Raw genomic sequence first — 23,011 nt, forward strand, 5'->3', positions numbered from 1 at the left:
GCTTGAGAAGCCTCTTCAGGAGCCACACGAGGTTATAGGACACAACAGTTGCAGGAGAGAAACATCCGCAGTTTTAGGTACACGTTATGTTAATTATGTTAATGTGAGCAAATCGGAAGTAGATACACAAAAAGGGGATGGAAGAAACTTAGTTAATTATTTTAGCATAGAAGGACGGTGTACGTTGAATTAAGAGTATTTTAGACTCAAATAAGGAAGTGCCAGTACTGAAACTTGAAGCACAAACCAGAACTTTGACCCTTGCTTATCTGTAGTGTGATTTATTTATTTTTTTCCCAACTATATCAGCATGCTGTTGTGCAAATACAGTAACTTGTGTTGCTTAGTCTTGGAATCTAATACAGTCTGTGATTTTTATTTTTATCTGAACAAATCTACACAAATTGCTGCAAAGGTTTTTAAGTTGTGAGCAGACACTAAGGTCCATTTGCAGCTGCTTCAGAAAGATTAAAGAAAAACAGAAGCAGGTAGCTAGAAACCTAGCTAGACCCCTATATGCAAAGAAGTTACCATGATTTCTCCCTTATGAATTGTATTTATTTGTATGTTCTGTCTTTGGCTCTGCCACACGTATTTCACATGTGACAATGTGCTAAAAAACAGTGCAGACTGTGTCAGATTACATTAGTAATAGGTAGTGTTTTAGAAATATGTAATTCATAGGAGGTTTTTTAATTTGATTAATAAAGTGACAGTGATATGAGAGCAGTTTAAACATAATGTGCCAGTATAATGGGGAACTGCTGACTCCTGAATTAGCAGCTGTCAACTTTTTTATGGATTCCTTTATATATATTCCATAGAGCTTTTAAAATAAAGAACAAGACAATTGCTGAGCATTTGCTTTTGGAAGCTTTGATATGGTTCTAGATGTGTAAGTTTAAATTAAAAGAAATTGAGTACTTCCATGATTCTGAGCTATTCTTTAAATATATCTGATATTTCTCAGTGTGGAGTTCTTGGAAAGAGAGGGATTACTTGCAAGCTTTTAGGACCATATACAGTATCAGATTTAATGTTGACATTACTGCATTACCTCTGCTGTGCTGTAGTATGAATTACAGCTGAATTACTTGCTGTGTGTGGGGATTACAACCTTCCTCTATTTGTACTAATAAACTTTGAAGGAGAAAAACTTTAAAGTTCTGTGTGACCATTACATTATTTTTTTAATGGCTGTAACTATGATATCTTAAGTGACACTAGAAAACTTCATTAGAGTTTTCAGGGGAAAAAAGAAAACCTGCTTGTTTACCTGAGAACAGTGTAATCTGATGGAGGTGGTGTCTGTGAAATACTATATGGCTGTTAAGTGGGCTTAGATTTTTGTAAAGCTAGAAAATGCCCTGAGGTATCTGACCAGTGTTGCTTTATATTTAATTAAAATACAAAACTGGCATATAATAATTCATTTTAAATTTGTTATGTAACAGAATTTGACAGGTAATTATGAAGAGGAAGACAGAAGCCATACAAAAGCAGTCTGTAACACTGCAGTATTTAATAATTTTATAGTTAATCAGGAAGAGGAGGGGAGGAAAGGCATGTAGGATTTGTGGCTGGTGAATTGGCATAAAATGATTAAAAAGAAAGAGGTCCATCTTGATACAGGACGGATTGATATTGCTTGTGAAAGCAGGTCCAGCAAGCCTATTTCAATATAATGAACCTACAAGGCTACATCTGGGGGCAGCAATACATGCTGTACTTGCAGGACGAGAGCAGCCTATTCTAGGAAGTAGTTGCTGAAAGACTCAAGGTTATGTTATACAAAGTATCTGGTCTCTATTCCTACACTGTAATGCAGCCATGAATTAATACCAGGTTGAAACCAAAGGTGAGCCAGGAATGGAAGAGAGGAAGAACAGAAATATAAATTGCATCTCTTTGATCCATGGTATGACTGCACCCATAACACACAAGGCCCAATGCCAGATGTCAGGCTTTGCTCTGGGGCCTTCAGGCCATAAAATTTCACTCTCTTTTTGTGTCACCTCTGAAGTTCTCTTAAAAGTATTTCATAGTCTCTTGCTAATCAAGTTCCCATCTAGAAGTGGTATCTTTGGGAGGGGGGAGCAGTAATGGAGTGGAAAGTTTATGTAAGTGCAGTTTGTATGTATGTGCTTGACAGACACACAGCCAATTTACTTGGAAATTACAAGCTGAAATTTCGTCTGGCAATAGCTCCCAGGAGGGAGAAATACCGTGGGTGTCTTTTCCTGAAACCTCAATTAAGACTTTCAGCAGGGCAGTGAGGTAGTGCAGTGGTCTTGCATTTGTGGTTTTTCCTAGTTTGATGGGGCTTAAGGGTTGGAGAGGAATGTTGACCTAATCTTGTTACAGTAAATAAGAGGTGAAAACTTTTAAACCTTCTGTTGATGTGAATTGTTGAATGTTTAACAGCCTTTTTCTCCTGGTTGTTTACAGTAATTAAATCCTTTCCCTTCCTTGGTCTGCTATCCTCATTAGTATGTATTCCAAGATAAATACCATACATGAGACCTGCAAATACTGTGCAGCAGAAGGTACATTTTCTGTTTTGTTGTCAGAATGTTACACCTTCTTAAATATGTTAGTCCCTAATACCAAGAATAAACTTCATGTCTTAAGGTAAAACAGCAAAGAAAGACAATAAAAATAAAACTTCTGCAACTTTCACCACAGCAGGTATTTAGGGATCTGAAATGTAAGGAGAAATAATAACTAAAACTACAAGAGTTCTCTGATATGTGATACCTATAATGGTGAATTTTGCTTTTGAACTACTGTTTTTCTTTAATTACATGTTTAACAGACCTTAAAACGACCTGCAAAGTCAAGGCATTTGGAACTAGGGAGAAGGAAAGGAGGAGTAATAAGATTGTAGAATTAGGACCTGAAGATTTCCAGCAGTGTTACGATGATGTTCTGTTGAGGTCAGTTACTCTCTTCTACCTTGTCCTGTGCTCTGGGACCCTCTTTTTCTTAGTTCTGTGCTACACCTTGTGCTCTTCAGTGTAATAAGCTTTTTTGTCTCAGTATTTAGATTCAGCAGTCAAATCCCAGGGGACAGCTGAGGCATGGTTAGTTTTGGTTCACTTGTTAGCCATTACTGGTTAAATCTGCTGTACTGTCTAGCTACCAATTGGCAGACTCAGCAAAAAAGCTTTAGAAAAGACTTGCTCTGTGATCCATTTGCCAAATACAGAGTTTAGTTCCTCCTCTGTAATCAAGCTGGAGTCAGCTGATTATAGCTGAGATTTTTCATGCCAAGATCCTGCTTGTTGTCCTTTCCCTGCCACTTTGGTCAAGTGACTTCCATTGCTGGAAAAAAAACAACAAACTGATTCTCAAACTCCTCCAATTTAGAAGTATCTTTTGTTATCTCTGAACAGTAGGATATCTTTCAACTATAGCTGCATCAATTTGATGAGGAGGGACAACTTCCAGAAGAGTCTAAACAGCATAAACTATCTTCTGGAGTTTGCTCCAGAAAGGTTCAGTCGTTCAGCATGAACGCAGTCTCATTCAGAGGAAACAATTGGCAGATAGGAAATACAACATTGGATTTTTTCCATTTCCTTCCTTGTGTACCTTTTTATTTCAGTGTCAGTTACACTTTCGGCATTGCAGCCAGGAAAACAGCTTCAAGCTGGTTTGGTATTGTCTCTTGCTGTGTTTTTCACACAGTTAGGAAAGCACTTGTGTTGAAATTTTTCCCATTTTTAGAATATCTGGTTTAAATTACTTAATTGTAAACCATAATCTCAAGTGATCTCGGTTCCTCTGCTCAGAGACCATTCCATCTGTTTTTGAGGTTATTAGCGTTTGCCATTCTGGCTGGTGCCTGGCTCCTGTCTTGTCTGTCACAAGTAACTTGTGTTTGTCTGCACTCAGCTCCCCAGCTCCCTGGCGTCCCAGCGGAGGACGCAGCCCTGACACAGTATGGCAAGAATGCAGCTGAGGCTGCTGCTGTGCCTAAGATAATAAAACTCCTTGGGACCCAGAGCGTGAGGGTAACACTGCAAGGCAGTGGCATTATCTGGAGTCTTTGCCATTTTACCCAGTGCTCTTGGTTTTGGAAATGCCATACAGAGACAACTCAAGTGCCTTGCTGTAGATAAAAGAAAGTACATTAGTCTTATGCTGTAAAAAAGTTGGATAATTTCTGGACCCACGTTGTCCCTGAGAACATTTGCACAAACTGCACCTAGGCTAATAAGCCCAGCTGGCACTGATTTGTTTCTGCATCTCTGGTACAGATAATCTGACCATGGATAACTGGGTGTTGACTCTATAAATAACTCACTTCAAAATCCTTGTTTTAAAGTTGTTTTCTCTTCCTGTTAGCTTCCAAGCTTAGCCCCCATGTAATAATTTCTTGGTTGACCAACTGCTACTCTCATCTCTTAACAAAGATTTGTACTATTCGTTCTTCCCACCTGAAGTGAAATGTTACACCAAGCCTGTGTGAAGCCAAGTTCCAGCTCTATAAAAAGCCAGCTAAGCCCTGGTAAGAAAAAAAATCACCCTAATATGTTTTACCTGTGCTCCAACTGACTCAAGTGGTTTAAATAAAAAATAACTGATAGGTGTCAAACATTTGATACCTTGGAAAGATGTTTATTGCATACTTGTTCTCAGAGACCTCATGTGGCACATCTTAGATGTCTTCAGGTAAAACTGATCCTCAACATGCTTTCAAGTTGGCCTTCTAGTGATCTTGATTTGTTTGCTTGCTCTCCGTGTTAAAACTTGCAAGAATTGTTCTGAGTTGAGCTATGCCGTGTTTTAATGAGAAGTTTTATTTTTTTTCCCAACAAGCTTGTGTTAGTAATTTTAGAAGGTAATTAGAGCACCTCCTAGGAAAAGTATCTCATGTCTTCAGCTGATGAGCATCTACACACATATTTTTTTCCTAAAAGTTTTTCTAAAATACAGTCTGTGTGTGCTTCTGAGAAGATGCATTGAAAGTTGGAACCACCTGCACTGGGTAACAGGTTGTTCACTGCATCAAAAGTGGTAGGAGAGAAAGCTGAATTGCACAGCTGTGCTGTCACAGCTGTGCCATGCTGTGAAGTTCATCCACCTTTGTAGGTAGTTGTAATGGAAACCATCTGTCTCTTTCCCCTGTGCCATGCCTGTCACAGTAATACAGAACAGAGGCAACATGAGTGGGTGAATAAACTTGGAATGCCTGAAATTCTTTTCTTCACACAGCATCTGAAACACTGGCCATGCTTCAATAAATTTTGAAGTCTCAATTTGTTACTGATCCCATAGTAGCTTGAAAAAAACGATTAAAGGTCTATCTGAAATAAACCTTTTATATAGGTAGAACAGACATTTAAAATTGTAGATACACAACACTGTCTCCTGTTCAGAGCAATGATGGGAAAGCTGATAGTATTATAAAGAGTTAAATAATTTATCCAAAATGTGTAATACGTGAAGCTCGTTGCAGTGAGGAATGGTTAAGAGGTGCATTCAAATGTGGAATATAAGTAGTTGTCACCTGGACTCTCAAAGGTTGATTTGCATCTATTTCATTCATGTGCAGTTAGGTCTGAGTTTCTTCAGTTTGCACAGTTAGAAGTCATAAATGGTGCAAGTACAAACTGCTTTTTAAGTTGCAAGTAAATACAGAACTAAAGAGATTTTTAAGGAATATGGACAGACAAAAATGCCCTACAAACCCACTTTTGTATTTGAGTGCGTCTTTCAGTGTTGTCTGTTCAGTTCTGTTCTGCTTTGTAGAAGTTTTGAGAGGTTGTTTTCTTGTTTGTAAGAGCTATTGTATATAGTGAGGGGACCATGAACAAGTAACCTCCTCAGAAATGATTTTGTATATTCACTTTGAAAGTTGTATATTAGGGATTTATCACTTGTGGGTATTCCTGCAGCATTCTAAATAATATATTTTATTATCTATGGCAAACAATGTGTCTGAAAAATGAGCGAGCTGTTTTATCTAACACATCTGGAAAGAGGAAATATTCTGCATTGACAGTTAATGCTGCTTTTGTGGCAGAGTTTGATAAAGCGAATTAAAACTCAAATATAAGCTCATTCCAGTTTCAAAATAAAGAAATATCCCTAGTTGGGCAGATCTCTTTGGTGACCTGGATTTTCAAAAGATGTCACAGTATTCCAAGGGCATTAATTTGAAGCCTGGAAATAAATATGAGGAGTGGCAAACACATAAAAGCAAGTTAAAAAACTCATATATAATTTTTGAGTTTCTGAAAATATTATAATTATTATAGCAGTGATAGTAGTAGTACTAATAATAGCAGCAATAAGGCTTATGTGATTATACCAGTTTTGTCTTAGAATTGTTAATTCTTTGCTGATTTGGCTTCAGAAATGCAAAGTTTCAGCAACCTTGTGAAAATCAGCAGCTATAAAGTGACACCTTAATTATCGTTCCCCCAGAGAACAGTATTTCATGTGGCAGTAGCACGCTTGTGCTGACAGTTGTCACATGTGTACCTACAGTCCAGAGAGCTTATCCTGTCTCTTTCGCAGGGAGGCAAAGAATGGCAGATTTGGGATTAAACAGTGAGTGTGCTGGGGGACTGAGAAGCTCAGGGTAACTGAGTTGGAACAAATTTAGGGATCAAATTCACAGATTTTTAGAAAAATATTTTAAAACTATTTGTTAAGAAATACATTGTTTCACCAGATGATGGCTTTGGAACCCAAATAACAGCTCAAAAATCCAGAAGGTTTAAACAATAGATTATATACAAGCCCTGCAAAGCTTTCATTCTGGGCTTATTTCAGTAGAGTTACTGGGTTGGTTTTTTTTAAGTTTTTCTTAGGAACGATAAAATGAGCTGTGAGGTGCTGTCTTCATACTTAATAAAATCTGACATGATAGTATGCACAAAATCAGATCAAGAACGTAAGTCTTCTAAAAACAATAGCGTGTTTTCTCGGAGTTGTAATACAGCATTGTTTTTTGCAAAACCACCTCAGTGGTCCCATCTCTCTCTTACATGGTTTATCATTTACTGTCTGTGAAAATAACTGCTTTGTATCTGTCTGGATTAAGTGAAGCATTGAAGAAGTATCAGTTTTCTGTTGGAGTTTTATGATCGAAGAGGGGAAACATCCAATGATTTCCTAAAACAATAATGTACATAAATTACTTTCTTTGTTATTATTTTGAAAATGTTAAAGATGGAGATAGAGATACAGTGAAATATTTTACCTGATAACTAGAAGGAAATAAAGTATGCATTGTCAGATGACCTTGAGTGTGAAAGGTCTGCCTGAGGCCTAAGGAAACAGGGCTGTTACACAGTACAAAGTGTGACAGGATGGCAATGCTAAATTTTCCTCCATTTGCAGCAATGTCTCTGGAGTAAAATGGTTTAAGTCAGGTGTTTGGAGGAATGAACAGGTGAGTTGCTTTTAAATTTATGTTTAGTAAACTAGAGTGCTCTTCCTTTTTGTTATATTTAATGTAAATATTAAATGTAAAGATACTTTTTTCTTACATCCAACAAGTAGCCAAATAAAAGATTTCTCTTTACATATAAAATCACACACAGAATTCTGATTTGTCTGTGGTACTTACCTTTGCTTGAACGAAAATACCATTGCTTGACTGCTAGAAATACTTTAGCATTTCATCTGATGCACCTGCCCTAAGGTTAGGCCTGATAATACATTTCCTTGCTCTTAGAACAACAGTGGTGAAAATACCATTAGCACTGGCCAGTGGGTAACAGGATCCCAGTGCAGAGGAACCAGTTTCAGTTCTGGACAATGAGGGCTGTCCTTGTGGATTAAGCACTGGACACGAGGTGTGAGAGGGCTTCTACCTCGGACACTCCCAGACACATCAGGATGTCTCACCAGTTGCATGTTGGACTACCAGAGCATCTAATCCAGTAGAATGGGAAATTTCTGTGTATAAGCTCTCAATGCATTTCTTTGGTAGAGTGTCACTCCAAAAAAACCAAAACAAACATGTGCCCAGGATTCTGTCATTTATTTTTTGTCTGGGGATTTTTTGTCTTGGTGAGCTGAGAAACATGTATGACTTAGAGTACAGAACTGTCAGTTTTTTCTGCAGTAGCAGCATGTGAGGTGGCAATGGCTGATTACACATATAGGATTGTGTCATTACAAGAAGTGATGAATTCCTACTTAAATCTCCACCTCTTTTTTAGTCAAGTTAATGCCCTAAATTATTAATATCACATTTTAATGCTAAAGAAACAGGCCCTGACACCAGAGTTAAATCTAGGTCTTCCAGCTTATGGATGTGAAGACTGACACTGTCACCAGGGCAAAGTAGTCAGTCACTCTTCCATCATTTTCATGTATCTCTGATAGGTAAATTATACCTTGGAGCTTTGTCTTTAGAATTCAAGATCCTTGCAAAAGAAGAATACAAGTACCCACTAGCTTCATTTTACATTTAGTGCAAATGATCACACTATTTGCAGTGTTTCTTTGTTGAGCTAGAGTTCTGTTTGACCGGTCATTTTATTTTATTTTTAAAATGCTTTCTAATGAAGAGGAATGGAAGAGTTCTGGGAAATGCTTAGTGTGTGGCTTCTTATGGAATTTGGCCATTTTTAAGAGATTTGGCCACTTAGGAGTAATGTAATGATATTCTAGAGATTATTCCTTCTGTGTCCTGTAATTACCCTGGCAAATGCCAACTTATCCCATAAATAAAAGATTTTTCTGGAAAACAGCAGGTTCATCCTAAGGTGTTAAACACAAGTGCCCTCCTCCTTTCCTGAATGAGGAAAGAAAAAAAATGCCCTGTCTTCCTCTAAATACACACTTGTGTTTTTTGCTGCTTTTAAGTTTGCACTTTGGTTCATTTCTGCAGTTACTTGAGTTGTATCAACAAAAAAAAACCACCAAAAAACAACAAACCCGCAGCTGTTTTGAGTGCTTGTTGTTCTTGGCACAGGATCAGTTCTGGTGTCCAACTGGTAGGACCTGAAACTTGGTGCTTAACAAGTGCCTGTAGTCAAAACAGTTGGTGTGTGCGGGCGCTGATCTGGTATTTGCTGCAGCAGGTCATCTGCCTGGTTTTTTACCGTGTGCAGAATACCTAATCATGCTGCTGTGTTTCTCTGACGGCATCTGTGGCAATGTGAATCGTTTCACATTCCAAAAGTACATGTTTACAGTCGTCGTAGAATCAGATTAAGTTGGCAGCCTGCTCCGCTCTGTAAGTGGCTCAGTTTACATTTCTTCTTCTAGCAGGATATTTTGCATAATTTTGCTGATCCTACTCACTTGTAGACTTTGTGAAATGGAGAATCGTTTTAGTGGGTTTATGTCAGAAAGTGAAGCTTGTGTTTATTGTAAATAAACACCAGCAGAACGATGGTTATTTTAGCACTTGATAATTTCCCAGTTATGTCATTTGACCTGGAATGAAGCTTGCAATTGTTGAGCTGCGTTTTATGCAGCAGATCAGTCGGGGGGGTTGAGCTGGCAGTTTATTTCCTTTGTCAGTTTGCAAGAAGTATCAAAATGAAACCGACTGTGCTGTTTCCTTTCCAGCGCGCAGTGCAAGAAGGGTGGAACAGTTTGCAGATATTATTTCCAAACTTTTTCGACTGGACTTGGGATTGTGTTTTGTCAAAAAAGCTGGTAAAGTTATCCTTCAGTCTTGCAACATTATGCTGTAATTTGCTAGCATCAAATCCAAGTTTATTTTTGCTTAGCTTCACGTACTAGCTTTTCTTAGGGTTTTTTTTCAGACTGTGGCTGCAAAATGAAAGTGCTTACAAGGTGTTTATGAACTCTTGTTATGAACCAGCTGCCAGTTACTGCAGGATGACACATTTCTGCAAGCAGTCTCGTTCAGTTTTCTGGTTGCTGGCTGTCGCTTTCGGGGCATGTGTGGGTTTTTTTCTGGTTTTGTTTTATTAGAATTAATGCAAATTAGCATTTGCAAACTTTGAACTGGGATCAGTACGAGGTGGCAGGTTTCACTTACTATTTACTGAAATTGTAAGTATACATTGCTCAACTTTACACAGTGAAGGGCTGTGCAACAAAACACTTCAGGATGTACTGTAAATAGAAAAACTGTAATTTGTGCATAGGTGATGTATGGAGTTACTATAAGTAACATCTTCATCAACAACACTGTGATACGTTACTGGGACAGAATCACAGGGCGGATGAGATACTAAATTTAATTACCATCTGATTAAATATTGAAAATGGGGAATAATAAACAGTATTCATATTGTGTTACGGGCAGTCAGGTAAGTTAGTTTGTGCTATTTTAAGTAAAAGGGCTATGAACTCAAAGGTTGTGATGAATACAAGCTTGAAAGGAGTTTTATTATTCTGTAATGTTTACTAGCAGCAAATAACTTTATTACCTTGATGGGTTTTAGCAAATATATTTTGTTTGTTTTTACCAAATGTAATGCCAAGCTGTAAGGCATAACACTGGGTCTCTGAGTTCTTTGTGGGTCAACCTTAAATTGATTTTTGCTTTAGGCCTCATGCACGCAGGAAGTCAGATCATGCTGTAGAGAGTCATGTTTCAAAATGACTGGTGCTGACAAAGTTCTAGTGTCTCTCTTCTGACAGTGTTAGAGGTTTTTTTTTTATTGTTGTTGCTTTTTTTCAACTACCTGTAAAAAATACTGAAAGACCAAAGGCATATTTTTCTCTATGCTCAAGCTGTATCATGGCTTTTTTTCCTGTGCAATCTGCTGTGTCTCATCGATGGAGAAGACATGAACTGCGCAAAACCTGTTCGCTTAATTTGATCAATTTTGAGTAGCGCATGTTGGGTAAGAATGGGTGGAGGTGAGATATACTAAGTGATGGTTTTTATTTGTAGTCCTCATCAGAGATATCTGCAGTTTCCGGATCACATAAAGATCTTTTTGGGTACAAACGTACTGCAGTCCACCTGGAGACATATGGTTGGCGTATTTTACTGGCAACATGTTTATGGTTGTGTCGTCTGTAAGGCTTGCTGCGAGCTGAGGGTTTGATCTTGTGAGAAAGTTGAGGCAAAAATTTCAGAAGAGAGTTTCTACTCAGAATGTGGTTTTGCCTCTTTTTCCCACACGCTGTGCTTGTGGCTCGGGAGCTCATGTTGCCTCTCTATTGCTTTGCTTTTTTTGCTTGTGATTAGAAGGAGATGTGGCGTTTCCTGCAAAACAGCTGCTAGTATTCCCTTGTGACCAGTTAGAGAGGATCCAGTGGAATTACAGATTCAAAGGCAGACCTAGAGGACTTTGGCAGCTGCAGCAGAGGTTTTGGGGAAAGGTAGGGGGGTTGCATTGTGTAGGATCCAGGAAGGAGGGTTAGAAATCAAGTACAAGGGCATGGGAGAGCTCTGGAGATTCAGGGGCTGTTAGGTCTCCAACAACATAAGGACTTCACATCTACAAACAATTCAGATTTGGCTGAGAAAGTTGGACTATATCCATGTTTCCATAGGACATGGAGAATCTCCTGAATAGTTTTAAGATCGTTCACAATGCTACTGATGCAGAGGACGATGTGGCTTTTAGACTCTTGCCACTAACTAGAAAAAATAAGATACTGATCTGAGATTGATTCTTTGTAAAGTGTAGTTAATTCAGTGAGAGAGTTATTAAACTTTCCTCTAAGATTAATGTTGTTAATACTTTAACTGTTTGACACAAGTCACATGTTGTGTGTCACTTGCTGCAGTAGCTGTGCTGAGACAGCTGAGAGGTTGCAGAAGGATTAATGCAGTAAAGAGGATTGTAACTTTGATTGTGTTCTCTGCTCTTGGATTTGACAGCAACTGGTATTTAGAAACAAAACAGAATATGTGTTTTTACTTATGTGGGGTGTTAACATCCATTTGTAACTATTTCAATGAATCGGAAAAGTTCTCTTTCATATTTTAAGCTTAAGCATATTTCTGCAGAAACAGAATACATGTAGAATGTAGGTTAGTATCTTGTAAGGGATAACTGATTTTTTAGTTGCCTTCCAGTATTTCTTCCTCTTAGAAACAAAAATTTTCATTCTGCTTTAGGTTCATTTAAGTCCGGTGACTGTGCCACTTTTATATGTAAATAGGGACAGTACAAGTTCACCTGCCCTGCTAGAACTAATCTGTCTACACGTGAACTGCAAATAAGTGTAGAAATTTTTTACACGGATAGCTTGTTGTCTCCTGAATGTGTTAGTATGTGAATATCTAATTTTATAACAACAATTTGATGTGCAAATGTCTTTTTGCACATACTAATTTATTACATAGGCTGAGTAACTTTGTGTGTAATTCTTTGTATACATGTAAAATACAAATAGGCAAATAGGTAGAAGTTTTTAAAAAGCAGATGTGACTAGGAAACTCAGTTTGATGGAGAAGCCCCACCACTCCAGTTTAAGCATTTAATTTTGGCAGCTGACAACCTGCTTGCTTTGTCATATATTCCCATTCTTTCTCTTTGAAAGACCAGTGTCTAAGGCCCATTCACTCCCACATATGTTGTAAAGGAGGAAGCCAGAAGCAACCTGACAGTTCTTGGGAAGGCACAGATCAATGTTGAGTTATGATTTATGCCCCCACCCTCAAGATTTGTCTGAGGTTTCACAGCAAGTCCAGCTTCCTGTGTCCATGCTTGCCCAGGTCAAACAGTGGTTTTCTGCCCCCTTGGAGAGAGTTGCCCTTCCAGCTCTCCACTGTGGCCCTACCTGCACCGCCAGCTTCTCCTGCTGACCTTAAAGTGACGTTCACTGTCTGAGAACACTGCCTGTTATGTGGCACCAGCTATTTAAATTCTTCCTCCTGTATGACTTTAAAGTGTCATAATTTCCGTTTTGCTTCCAGGAAGTTTCAAGAGAAGCTGGGTAATGCTGATAATTCTCCAGTATGTATCAGAGTCTGTCTAAAACATGGAAGACTTTCTGTAGCTGTGTTTTGGGGGGAGAGGAGAGTTTGAAGAGGTAAAAGGAAACTGTATCAGTTGGTTCTGATTACAAGAATGACCACCAATCTGACAGACTCAGATAAAATATCTTGTAATCTTTTTCTTCCCTATCTTTTAAGTAAATATTTATTTAAAATACTGGGATGCACCTTGTTATGTTGTCATATCACAACAATGGCTGTTTTATAGTAAAAAATCCAAAGTTAATGTACTGGTTTGCTTTTGGGAATTAATAAATTGAGATAACTGGCTAGAGAAAAGCACCAAATGCTTAGCTTGACTAAAAGTCCAGTGTACGGTTAAAAAATAACTTGATGTGGCATGTGATACTTAGATGACTTTAAAATATAATTTTAGATGGCCAGTATCTTGAATGTCTGTCTTTCTGAAAGACACGGATCAATAGAAGGTGGTTGGTCTTGAGAAAGTCAGTAGCTGTGGTGAAGAATGGAGTAATTAATCATGAATTTGTGTATCGAAATGAAGTTTTTTCCCAAGTTTCACTTTATACACTTCTTGGTTTTGTTGGTTACATAGCAGTTCCTTTTAATCAGCTCTCAAGTAAATAATGGCGAAGTTGCAAATTTTCATTAAGCTAATTTAAATTTATTAAGCGGTTGCTGAGAAGGTCAATGAATCTTGAAACAATAACTATTATTTAATTAAATAAATACTCTGAGTGGAACTCTGCATTTCAGATGCAGATGCTTAGCTTACACAGTTGTTGCCACAACTGTGAAGTGAAATGAATGTAAATTAACTGCAGCCTGCAAGGGATTTTTACAGGCAGATGCTGCACACTGAGGTGTATGGTGGGGCGAAAAGACAGTGGCATTTGGAGTGTTAGGGGAGTTCTTTTTTGTATTTAAAAAAAAAAAATTAAGACAGTTTTGTTCTTTAGTTGCAGGAGAATCTGGAGGGAATTTCAGTATTTGTAATTAAAGCTGTGAAAATAAGGGCTTGATCTTTAATAGAAAATTCCTTTATTTAACCATTGGTAGTACAATAGAAACAGTTTGGAATGTTCTTGTAAAAAAATGTAAGCATTTATTTTTGTTCTTGCGGTATTTGCCTATTGCAGGTTAATCATGGATGAATCCTTCTGCTACTGGCAAGTTTTTACTTGTGAGGATGCCAGACAAATTGTCATGTTTTGATTCTCTGTGGGAAAATTTTTTGTTAGCCTTGAAATATCAAGCTTGGGCACAGAGGGTTGATGATGTACATTCAAACCCTCCCCTTGCAGCAGCAGGTCACTGTTGCTTCCTTAACCTGCTCTTGGCTGGCAGGGCGATGCTGTGCAAGCTCAAAGAGTAGCACCTGCTTGGATTCTTCCAGATAAGTGCTGAAGGCTTTGGAGGAGGAAGAATTGCTGCACGTCGAAGGCAAAACTCCAGCTTGTTCAAAGTTCTCGATCTATAATTACATTATGCTGGCTGTGTTTGCTTACTGTGTCAGCAGTGGGGTACCTGATGGTCCCTGCTGTGGGGGCTCCTGCTGCCAGGTGCTGGCAAGCCAGAGTCAGCAGCTGCTGAGCTCGGCCCTCCTGACTAGAAAATTCCTCTTTCCCCAGTCTTCCTGTGCCACCTTCTACCTCTGGCTGGGGAGCACCAGGGTGGAGGGGATGGGGTAAAGGTGTTCTGAGGGGACAGGCCTGTTACAGATTTATAGCATTTCTCACCTCCAAGCAACTCCTGTCTTGTAGTGTTTTGTAGCTGTGCTTAAGTTCAGAGCACCAAGCCTGTTGTTTGCAGCACACTGATCCAGTGCTAAGCTAGATCACAGTGTGCTGCACTTCTCCTCTGGAAAAATACATAGTTTGTAAATAATGGTCAGATACCTTCTTAAAACATAATATCAGGGAGAGGACATTTAGGTTTAAAAAAAGTAATAATAATAACCAAACCCAAGTGATTCTACTGAAGTCTGTCTGCCCTGGAGCCTGTTCTCCTGCTGCAGGGTCAGCAAGGCCTTTTGCAGTACTTAAGAGGTCCCTTGTGTGAGCGTGAACACAAGAGCCTGACCTCTGGATTCAATGTTTGCAACTGATACATAAACTTCTTGCTTTTTGGCACTTGCCGTTTGCTCTGTGTGGGAAAAATTAAGCTCTTACCTTGATTGATGCTTGGAAATAACCTCTAAGCTACAAACCAGACAGAGCCTGCTTCTCTGGAAGGGCTGGGAGCAGTAGACCAGTAGACATTTTGCTACTTTGCAGTCTTCCAGTTGTTTTCCTTATGGCTTCCCATGAAACTGGAAACAAGATACTTATGAAGTAAACTGCACATGAATTCTTCGTAAATTCTTCTATGATAGAAGCAATCTCATGTCTGTCAGAGAATTTCACCAAGTCATCTGAGCTGTTGTTACATTCTCTCCTCTTCTTTCCATGACAGTGCTGGAGCACCTAGTGTACCTCACACAGATGCTGGTGGTTGCTTAGAAAGTGGCTTGATATTTCTTGGTGACATTTTCTGATTAGCAACATTTATTTAACTATTTTATACATTCTTCAGAGTGCTTCACAGAGTTGGTTTTGTTTAATTATCATTTTGCTTGATTACATTTACAACAATAATGGACTGGTGTTCTTCAGAGTGAGTAAATTGCTGTAACTAGCATAGAAAGGAACAATTGCCCCTTCCCTGCCTTTTTTTTTTTTGTTGCCTATGAAATTCTGTAAAGTTTATTATTTTTCCATTACAGAACGAAGACACGGTTCAATGTGTAAACCTTCCCCTTCTCCAGCTTCTCCAGCCTGCAATTCCAGGGCATCCCTAGCGCAGATGAAACCGAAATCCTGTATCAGCGGCCATAACCCTGTCAGCAGCAACTCAAAGCCATTCAAAACGCCCAAAGACAATCTACTTACCTCCAGTAGCAAACAGCACACAGTCTTTCCTTCAAAAGTATCACGGGATAAACCATGGTAAGTACCAAGTATTAGTTACCCAAGATGTTGGTGTTCAAAAAGTAGTAAGTGTTTCTATGTGTATTTCACAGTCATCAAAAAAATCTGTATTCTCATCTTAATCTAAGTTCACAGTTTAAGCCTCCACATTTCCTAAGGGAGGAAACTGAGATCTTCTTAAAAAATATAGAGAGGAAGAGGAAGAAGGATTGGATTACTTTTCTGAAGTTACATCAAATATCTGCTTTTATAAGTAGCATGTTCCAAGTGAGATATTTGCCCAGTTTGCGATCCATCTTCCAGAACAGCATTAGCCCTTAAAACTTTTGAGCAGCAGGGTAATTTTTGCAGAGTTCTTAATATTGGCTTAACTGATGTTCATGAGATCTTACTGCTTATAATAATTTATCTTCAACAACAGCTGCTGTTGGAGTTAATGCTGTATTTTCATAATGTTTGATGCCTTATAAGAAGAGAGAAGAAAAATTCTGGCTGCAAAAATCACTATTTTGGGGACATCTTACATCATTGTACTGTGATATATATATACACACACATATAGGTTTTGAGACTGCCAGGCCCATCCTCCTGTGACTGTGATGATAGGAGCAGAGTTGCAAAAACGTAAATGAGAGCAGAACTAGGTCACTGTTTTATCCCTTAAGAAATTGTTTTGACTTCAGTTATCTGCAGAAATGATGCTTTGTGATTAGGTCACTAGGTTGGTGACTCAAGAACTGGGTTCAGTTCCTGGTTCTGCACAGTTTACTGTTAAACCTTTGTCTCCTCTGCCTCTGTTCTGTGTCTGTGAAATTCAGGTACTAAGGCTTCCTTTTTTCTTAAGTTTTACCTTCTTACTCTGTAATGATCCTTCCCTTTTTATATGTAATATCTAACGTTAAGAAGGTCATGATTTTAGGTAGAGTTTCTGGACATAGCTGCCTTAAAGCAGTAAATAATCTAATGCAAACCACTCACTCAGGAGACAACCATAAACTCAAATTATTTTAAAGTAGTAGCTCATATTTTCTGCCTGAAACGTGCACCAGTTGGTGTGATTTCAAAGAGAGCACCTTCTGCCTTGATGTAGAATTTATCTCGCACTGGAACAAATTTGATAAAAATCTAATCTTCCTGTAAGTCTGAACCTACCATCTCTGAAAACATGATGAGCATTGTGGAAAATTATGGTATATAATTCTGAAAATAAAAAATCTAGATGTTTAGATTACACACACACACACAGATAACTAGAAGCTGTTCTAGCTAAGGTGTAACTTATTATTTTTTAAAAATATGTATTCCAGACTGAGTAAATGTCTTTTTCTTCTGAATGTTGGAGAGGAATTTTATATGAGAGGATATATTTTTTTTTAAGTCTAATTAAAAGAAAATCAAAAAGGACTTTAGAATATGAACACTACTGACTATAAACCTGTTTCTCATCCTAGTGCTACAGACAACAACTTACATATCCTCATTTCAGCATACTAACTGAATCTATAAACAATATCTTCCGTTCTGGCAACAGATGGCATTCTGTCAGTCAGTAAAGGCTGGAAGGGAACAAAGTAACTGAGCATTTCTACCCCTTTTCCCTTTACTTGGAACATCCCAAACTTTTACTGATGACTAACAAGGTAGATTTAGGCATTTAAAACTGTTGTAGTGCTCTGTTAATACTTTGGCAAGGAATACATCAGTGCTTGTACCTGTGAATTACCCAATTCTTGCAGCTCTGCTGGGAGATAATACTGTGGTTTTGTTTGCCAGTGGGGAAAAATGAGGCATATTGTAGTTAAAGATACTGTGGTCATTACATAACAAAGCAGAGTCTGAAGTGGAAATAAATTAAATTGTCTTTCAGAATTTAATGTTAAATGTCTTTGATTACATGACTTGATAAAGAATAAAATCAGTCTGATAATCATCACAGGTTATAGAGGGCTGGCAGCTGTTAAGGAAGAAATTGTTTGTTGCTATTGCATTAGTGGATTATGATTTTTATTTAGAATTCTAGAAAATATTCAGCAGGTCTGATTTTCCTAAAGGAGAAATTAATCATAAAATGAATTATTTTTTAAGATAACATTGTATCTTCTTCCATTCAGCTGCCTGAAAAAGTCATAGAATTTCACCCACTTATCTTTTAGAAAGAAATACTCAATTTACACCAATACATTTGTCTCAGAAATGCAAATATCCAAGTGTGTTGTGGTTTATCATCCCCAGAAGCCTCCAGTTATTTGATGCTTTTCTTGGTTGTGTAGTAGTCCCACGCCACAAATACCTACTTGACATAGTTTCTTTCAGACAGTTAATCAAATTAGCTTAATTCAGAAATTGCATCAATTGTAATGATTGCTTTCCAGAGCTGGAATAACCTTTTTTTGTGACTGCCTGATTTGTTCATACAGCATCTCTTTTCAATTGTAGCAGTTAACAACTAGTAGTAGTATTTCAGACACAGCCTGTGCAACAGCATGGCCTAGTAGATCTGTCTGTTGTCATGCCTGCCCCTATATAGACCCAACTCTCATTTAATTCTTTGTAGTTTTGGTTGAGTCATCATCTTAAACAATGACCAAGCAGCTCTTTCTCTTCTTCACATCCTGTGTTGTTCTAAAATACGCAGCACAGGTTCAGGTTGCTCCTCAGCTAATGCTTTAAAAAGCATGATCAGAATGATCAGATGAAAGAGATCTGGAACTGTTTCATTTTTATAGCTGCCATTTTAATACTTCTCTTCTTGTAGTTGGAATGTGAAGGATTCTTCTGAATACATCATCCAGAAATATCTGTCAGCTCTGGCTTTTTTTCCCCTGTATCTCTCTAACATCATTGCTATTAATACAGCAGTGCTTGGAGACTGGAGCATTGCAGGAGCACCACTGCACTGTGCCCGAGGTAAATGTAACCCATCCTTTTAGGAAGCTTGCACTTGAAGATGTAAGAGATAGAGCAAAAGGGTAGAAAGTAGAGGGGAAAGGGCAAAGAACAAGATGGTTGGTAGTAATATTAATAATAATACTGATTAAGTGATCATAAATAATAAGAATAGCCCAGATACTTCGCCTTTATAAAAGGCACTCGTGCAGCCAGGAACTCTTCCTCACTTCTGGCCTGCCCAAAGAAAGCCACTTCACTTGCCATGCCCCAGTGCAGCCTCTGAGCACTGCCCTGGAGGATTTTGGTGCTGTGATGCTGCAGGATGTTCATTTCCACCCATCTATGATCCTGAGGCAGTGTAAAATTGGAGAAAGAGTTAAAGTAAGCTAGCCCTGAGATACCAGCTGAAGCAAGACTCTTTGACCTCCCTCAACAAAGATTAGCCATTGCTTGCCTGAAGTTCTGAAAATGAAGAAAATGAGATTAAAATTATGGGGTTTCCATCAATATGTAAACAGAAACAGGATGACAAAGGTGTATCTATGGGTAATAATTTAAAATGTGTAACTTTTCTTAGGATCTTTTTAGTCATCTCTTAGTCTTCACTTCTTTGTGTTAAGAAATACCATTATTCATACTGAGGTTGAGAAAGTGAAGCTAGTCAGGAGTTACGTATGTTCCTAATGCAGTATGGAACTGGAAGCAAAATTCAGCAGAGTTAACTTGGACCACATATTCTAAAAATCACAAATACTTTGTTATATTGTATAGGTGATCCCAGCAATGTAGAATAGACCAGTGGTTTGTTTTTAAATGTTTGTGAATTTATTTTCTCACAAATTGAAAAGAATTGAATTAGTGGCTGAGATTTTAGAATTAATATAGTTATGAATGACCAAAAAGCCAACAAACAAAAACCTAGCAGAATTACATAACAGCAAGGAAACATAATTTTGAAAATCCTGAATAAAGGAAAATGGAGGTAATAAGAAGCTCCTTAGGTATGAGGAGCATTGTGACATACTACAGTTATTTTTTCTTTTGGGAATGACAGTGACAAGCAGTGGCTTGGAACTAAAAAAATTGGCCACAAGATACATAGGAAGGAGATTCATTCTTGTTTTGGGAGTTTGCTGCAAGTTTTGCTGAAGGAGTGCTTAGAACAGGGTGGAATAGGATAGGATGAGATAGAACAGAACAGAGTAATTTCAGTTGGAAGGAACCTACAGCAATCATCTAGTCTAAGTGCCTGACGAAGAACATCAGAAAACAGAAGGAAATATGTTATGTTGTCTGAAAAAAAGACTGAGCTTCTGAAGCCCGTCATGATCAAGTGCTTTATGTAGCCTTCAGATATTCTTGTAGCCTTTTTCTAGTTCCCTCCTAATTCATCAACATTGGTATTGAACTGAACCACTGGTCAGCACCAGTGGAAGCCATATTCTGGTATCAGTATAACCAGAGATGTGTGAAAACTAAATTTTCTCTTATTTGCCATATCTCTTTTTTAAAATAACCACAATACAAAAAAACTTTGTAATTCTTATCCACTGAGACCACTAAATATTTTTGTCACTATTTTCCATTTCGTTGTTTCCCCATATTTCACTGCAGACTGAGTAGCTTGTTATTACATTTGCTGGTATTAAAATATCTTTTTGAACTAATGAACTTCATCAAATACTCCATGCTACTTTTTATAACTGCCTTTGTCTCTTCATTATTTAGTTTCCCTCCATCTTGGTTCCATCAGTAAATTTTATCACCACTAATTTTATATTTATTTCTAAAGACCAGTGAAGTTTTCAGTCACATAAGACTTGGTAATGATGGCAAAAAATATCCCCCTAGCAAGCAACCTTATTGAATCATAAATCTCTGAAAAAATAGGTTTTAATTTTATGGTTTTGAACATTTGCTTTTAAACTGTTCTTTTTTGTGTTTTATAATGACTTTCAAAAGTTGGAACATTTTCACAGTTATCTTTTTCAGCTTAGCTGGTAAACTCATCAAAAAGTGAAACCAGATTTCTTTGCCAAGATCTGGTTTTCAGTAAAACTAATTGTTTATCAGTTTGTTTTCATTAGCTTTTCCATTATTTCTTCCAAGACACTCTGGTTTGGGTTTTCAGTGTGGATGCCACAGCAGCACTTCTCAAAGTTGCTAGATATTCCAAGATTCAATTAGAAATTAATATGCTGAGACCCAGTATCTCTCCAACTCTTTTAGAGCTCATGGCCACATTATTCAGATGTACATGTGTTGTGGTTTGGGTTTTTTTACATGATTTTTCTGCTGGCACTTTACACATATTGGGGGAATCAAAAAACAATTTTATCTGATTGAAGAACATTATCATGCTTCCTTCTTGGTATAGAAGAAATACTGAATGTTTTTGCATTGCTAAAAACTATTTTACTGTGCTTTAGGCAGATACTGCTATTATTATTAGAATTTCTTTTGTAAGAAAAACAAGTAAACTTGTCTTTACTGAATGCAGATTTTTCTCACCTGTCTCTGGCAATTATCTGTGCTCCCATTTTTCTCATGTTTACTGATTGTCATGTGCCCTTCCTTGTTTTTTTTGTGTTTGTTGCATGTTGCTTTTCTAATTGTCCCTTTCAGCAGTTGTCTTTAATAAATCTAAACAAGGTCTTCATTTAAAAAATAATTTAAAATACAGTAAATAAGATTAAGGAACCTTTTTTTTTTTTTTTTCTAACAAACTTGTTAAGGAAATCCTCAACTTAAAAACTTAATTTAGGAAAAGAATTCTCTTCAACTATCAAATATAAATATAAGTAGTTGTGATTTATTTCCCTTTTTAGTCCTTAGTAGTTGACCATGGTCACTGGTCCTGTGCAGCTTCCAGTTTGCTGTTTGGTTATTGATTCATTGTTCTTGTTATGCTAAGATGAATCTAGAATTCCTTAATGATGAATGCAGTACCCACTTATGTATAAAAAAAGAAGAAGAAAAGTTATCATTTTTAGCTTCTGAAACATCAAATAATATACTGCAGAGGTCTTCATTAAAAAATAATTTAAAATACAGTAAATAAGATTAAGGAACCTTTTTTTTTTTTTTTCTAACAAACTTGTTAAGGAAATCCTCAACTTAAAAACTTAATTTAGGAAAAGAATTCTCTTCAACTATCAAATATAAATATAAGTAGTTGTGATTTATTTCCCTTTTTAGTCCTTAGTAGTTGACCATGGCCACTGGTCCTGTGCAGCTTCCAGTTTGCTGTTTGGTTATTGATTCATTGTTCTTGTTATGCTAAGATGAATCTAGAATTCCTTAATGATGAATGCAGTACCCACTTATGTATAAAAAAAGAAGAAGAAAAGTTATCATTTTTAGCTTCTGAAACATCAAATAATATACTGCAGACTGCCAGGAATCCTGTAGAATTTGTGTCTTTAAATACTGGACTATATTTATTTTTTCTTGCACCTTGCAATGAAATGCATAATGAAGATTGACTTGTTGATCTGTACAAGTATTTGTGAGTGAAAATATTCCCTCCCCTGAGCTTTTTTTGTGTTATTACAGTGATCCACCTATATGTGCCCTAGCATTTGAGGTTTTGAGCACTGCAAAATAGATGGTTTTTTAAGATTTATTAACTGTATTTTACTACCAAACCAGATGGTACTCTTGACCTTTTCACTGTGTATCAGTACTTTGAATTAAGATATATCATTGACATGAAGATTTGTTCATGGGTTCTTAAATAGTTTTTATATAGTAAAACTAGTGGATTTAGAGAAAAAAAAAATCTCTTATTTTCAGAAAATGTAATTTCCATCTCTTTAAAAGAAAAGAAAAATAATTCCTACTCTGTGATTTAACTTTATTAATAAATTCAGAGCACTTAAAAAAAAGTAGATTATCAAATTCTCTCTTTCAGAGCTTCATATTTATATTGTCACTGCGGTACTTAATGCAGTTCTGGTTTTGTGAGTCAGGTAAATTTTTTGCTGGGTTACTGGCCAGCATTCTGCATTTTACTGCCATGGAACCTGTAGCCTGGGCAGCTAACTGTGGTATTTATGGGACCACAGGATATTGAAGTTTCATGTAATTTCATTCCAGCTCCAGAATATGTCTTTTTTAGCTTTATTATACATTTTGCTTATATCAAGGTTCATACATTTTTATATGTCAAAATACCCTTTGAACACAGATTAACAACTTCCCAGCAGGGTAAGTCCACTCTAGCCACACACGCTGCACTTTCTGCTTATCAGTTATGGAGGAACAGAGTAGCCCAGGAAGGTCA

The 23,011-nt window shown here is 37.3% G+C and overlaps 1 protein-coding gene across 2 annotated transcripts in view; it reads left to right on the top strand.

The window, feature by feature from the left end:
• The window catches only part of ATXN7L1 (ataxin 7-like 1), a 112,771-nt gene that overhangs the window by 62,858 nt on the left and 26,902 nt on the right, over positions 1-23,011 (top strand). For both annotated transcript variants that reach the window (XM_010003842.1, XM_010003843.1), the window contains exon 3: positions 15,633-15,855. In XM_010003842.1, coding sequence (XP_010002144.1) covers positions 15,633-15,855 — 223 coding nt within the window. The remainder of the gene's footprint in view (positions 1-15,632; positions 15,856-23,011) is intronic.

This window comes from Chaetura pelagica, unplaced genomic scaffold (assembly GCF_000747805.2).
Source record: "Chaetura pelagica isolate M959 unplaced genomic scaffold, ChaPel_1.0 scaffold1048, whole genome shotgun sequence".
Lineage (NCBI taxonomy): Eukaryota > Metazoa > Chordata > Aves > Apodiformes > Apodidae > Chaetura > Chaetura pelagica.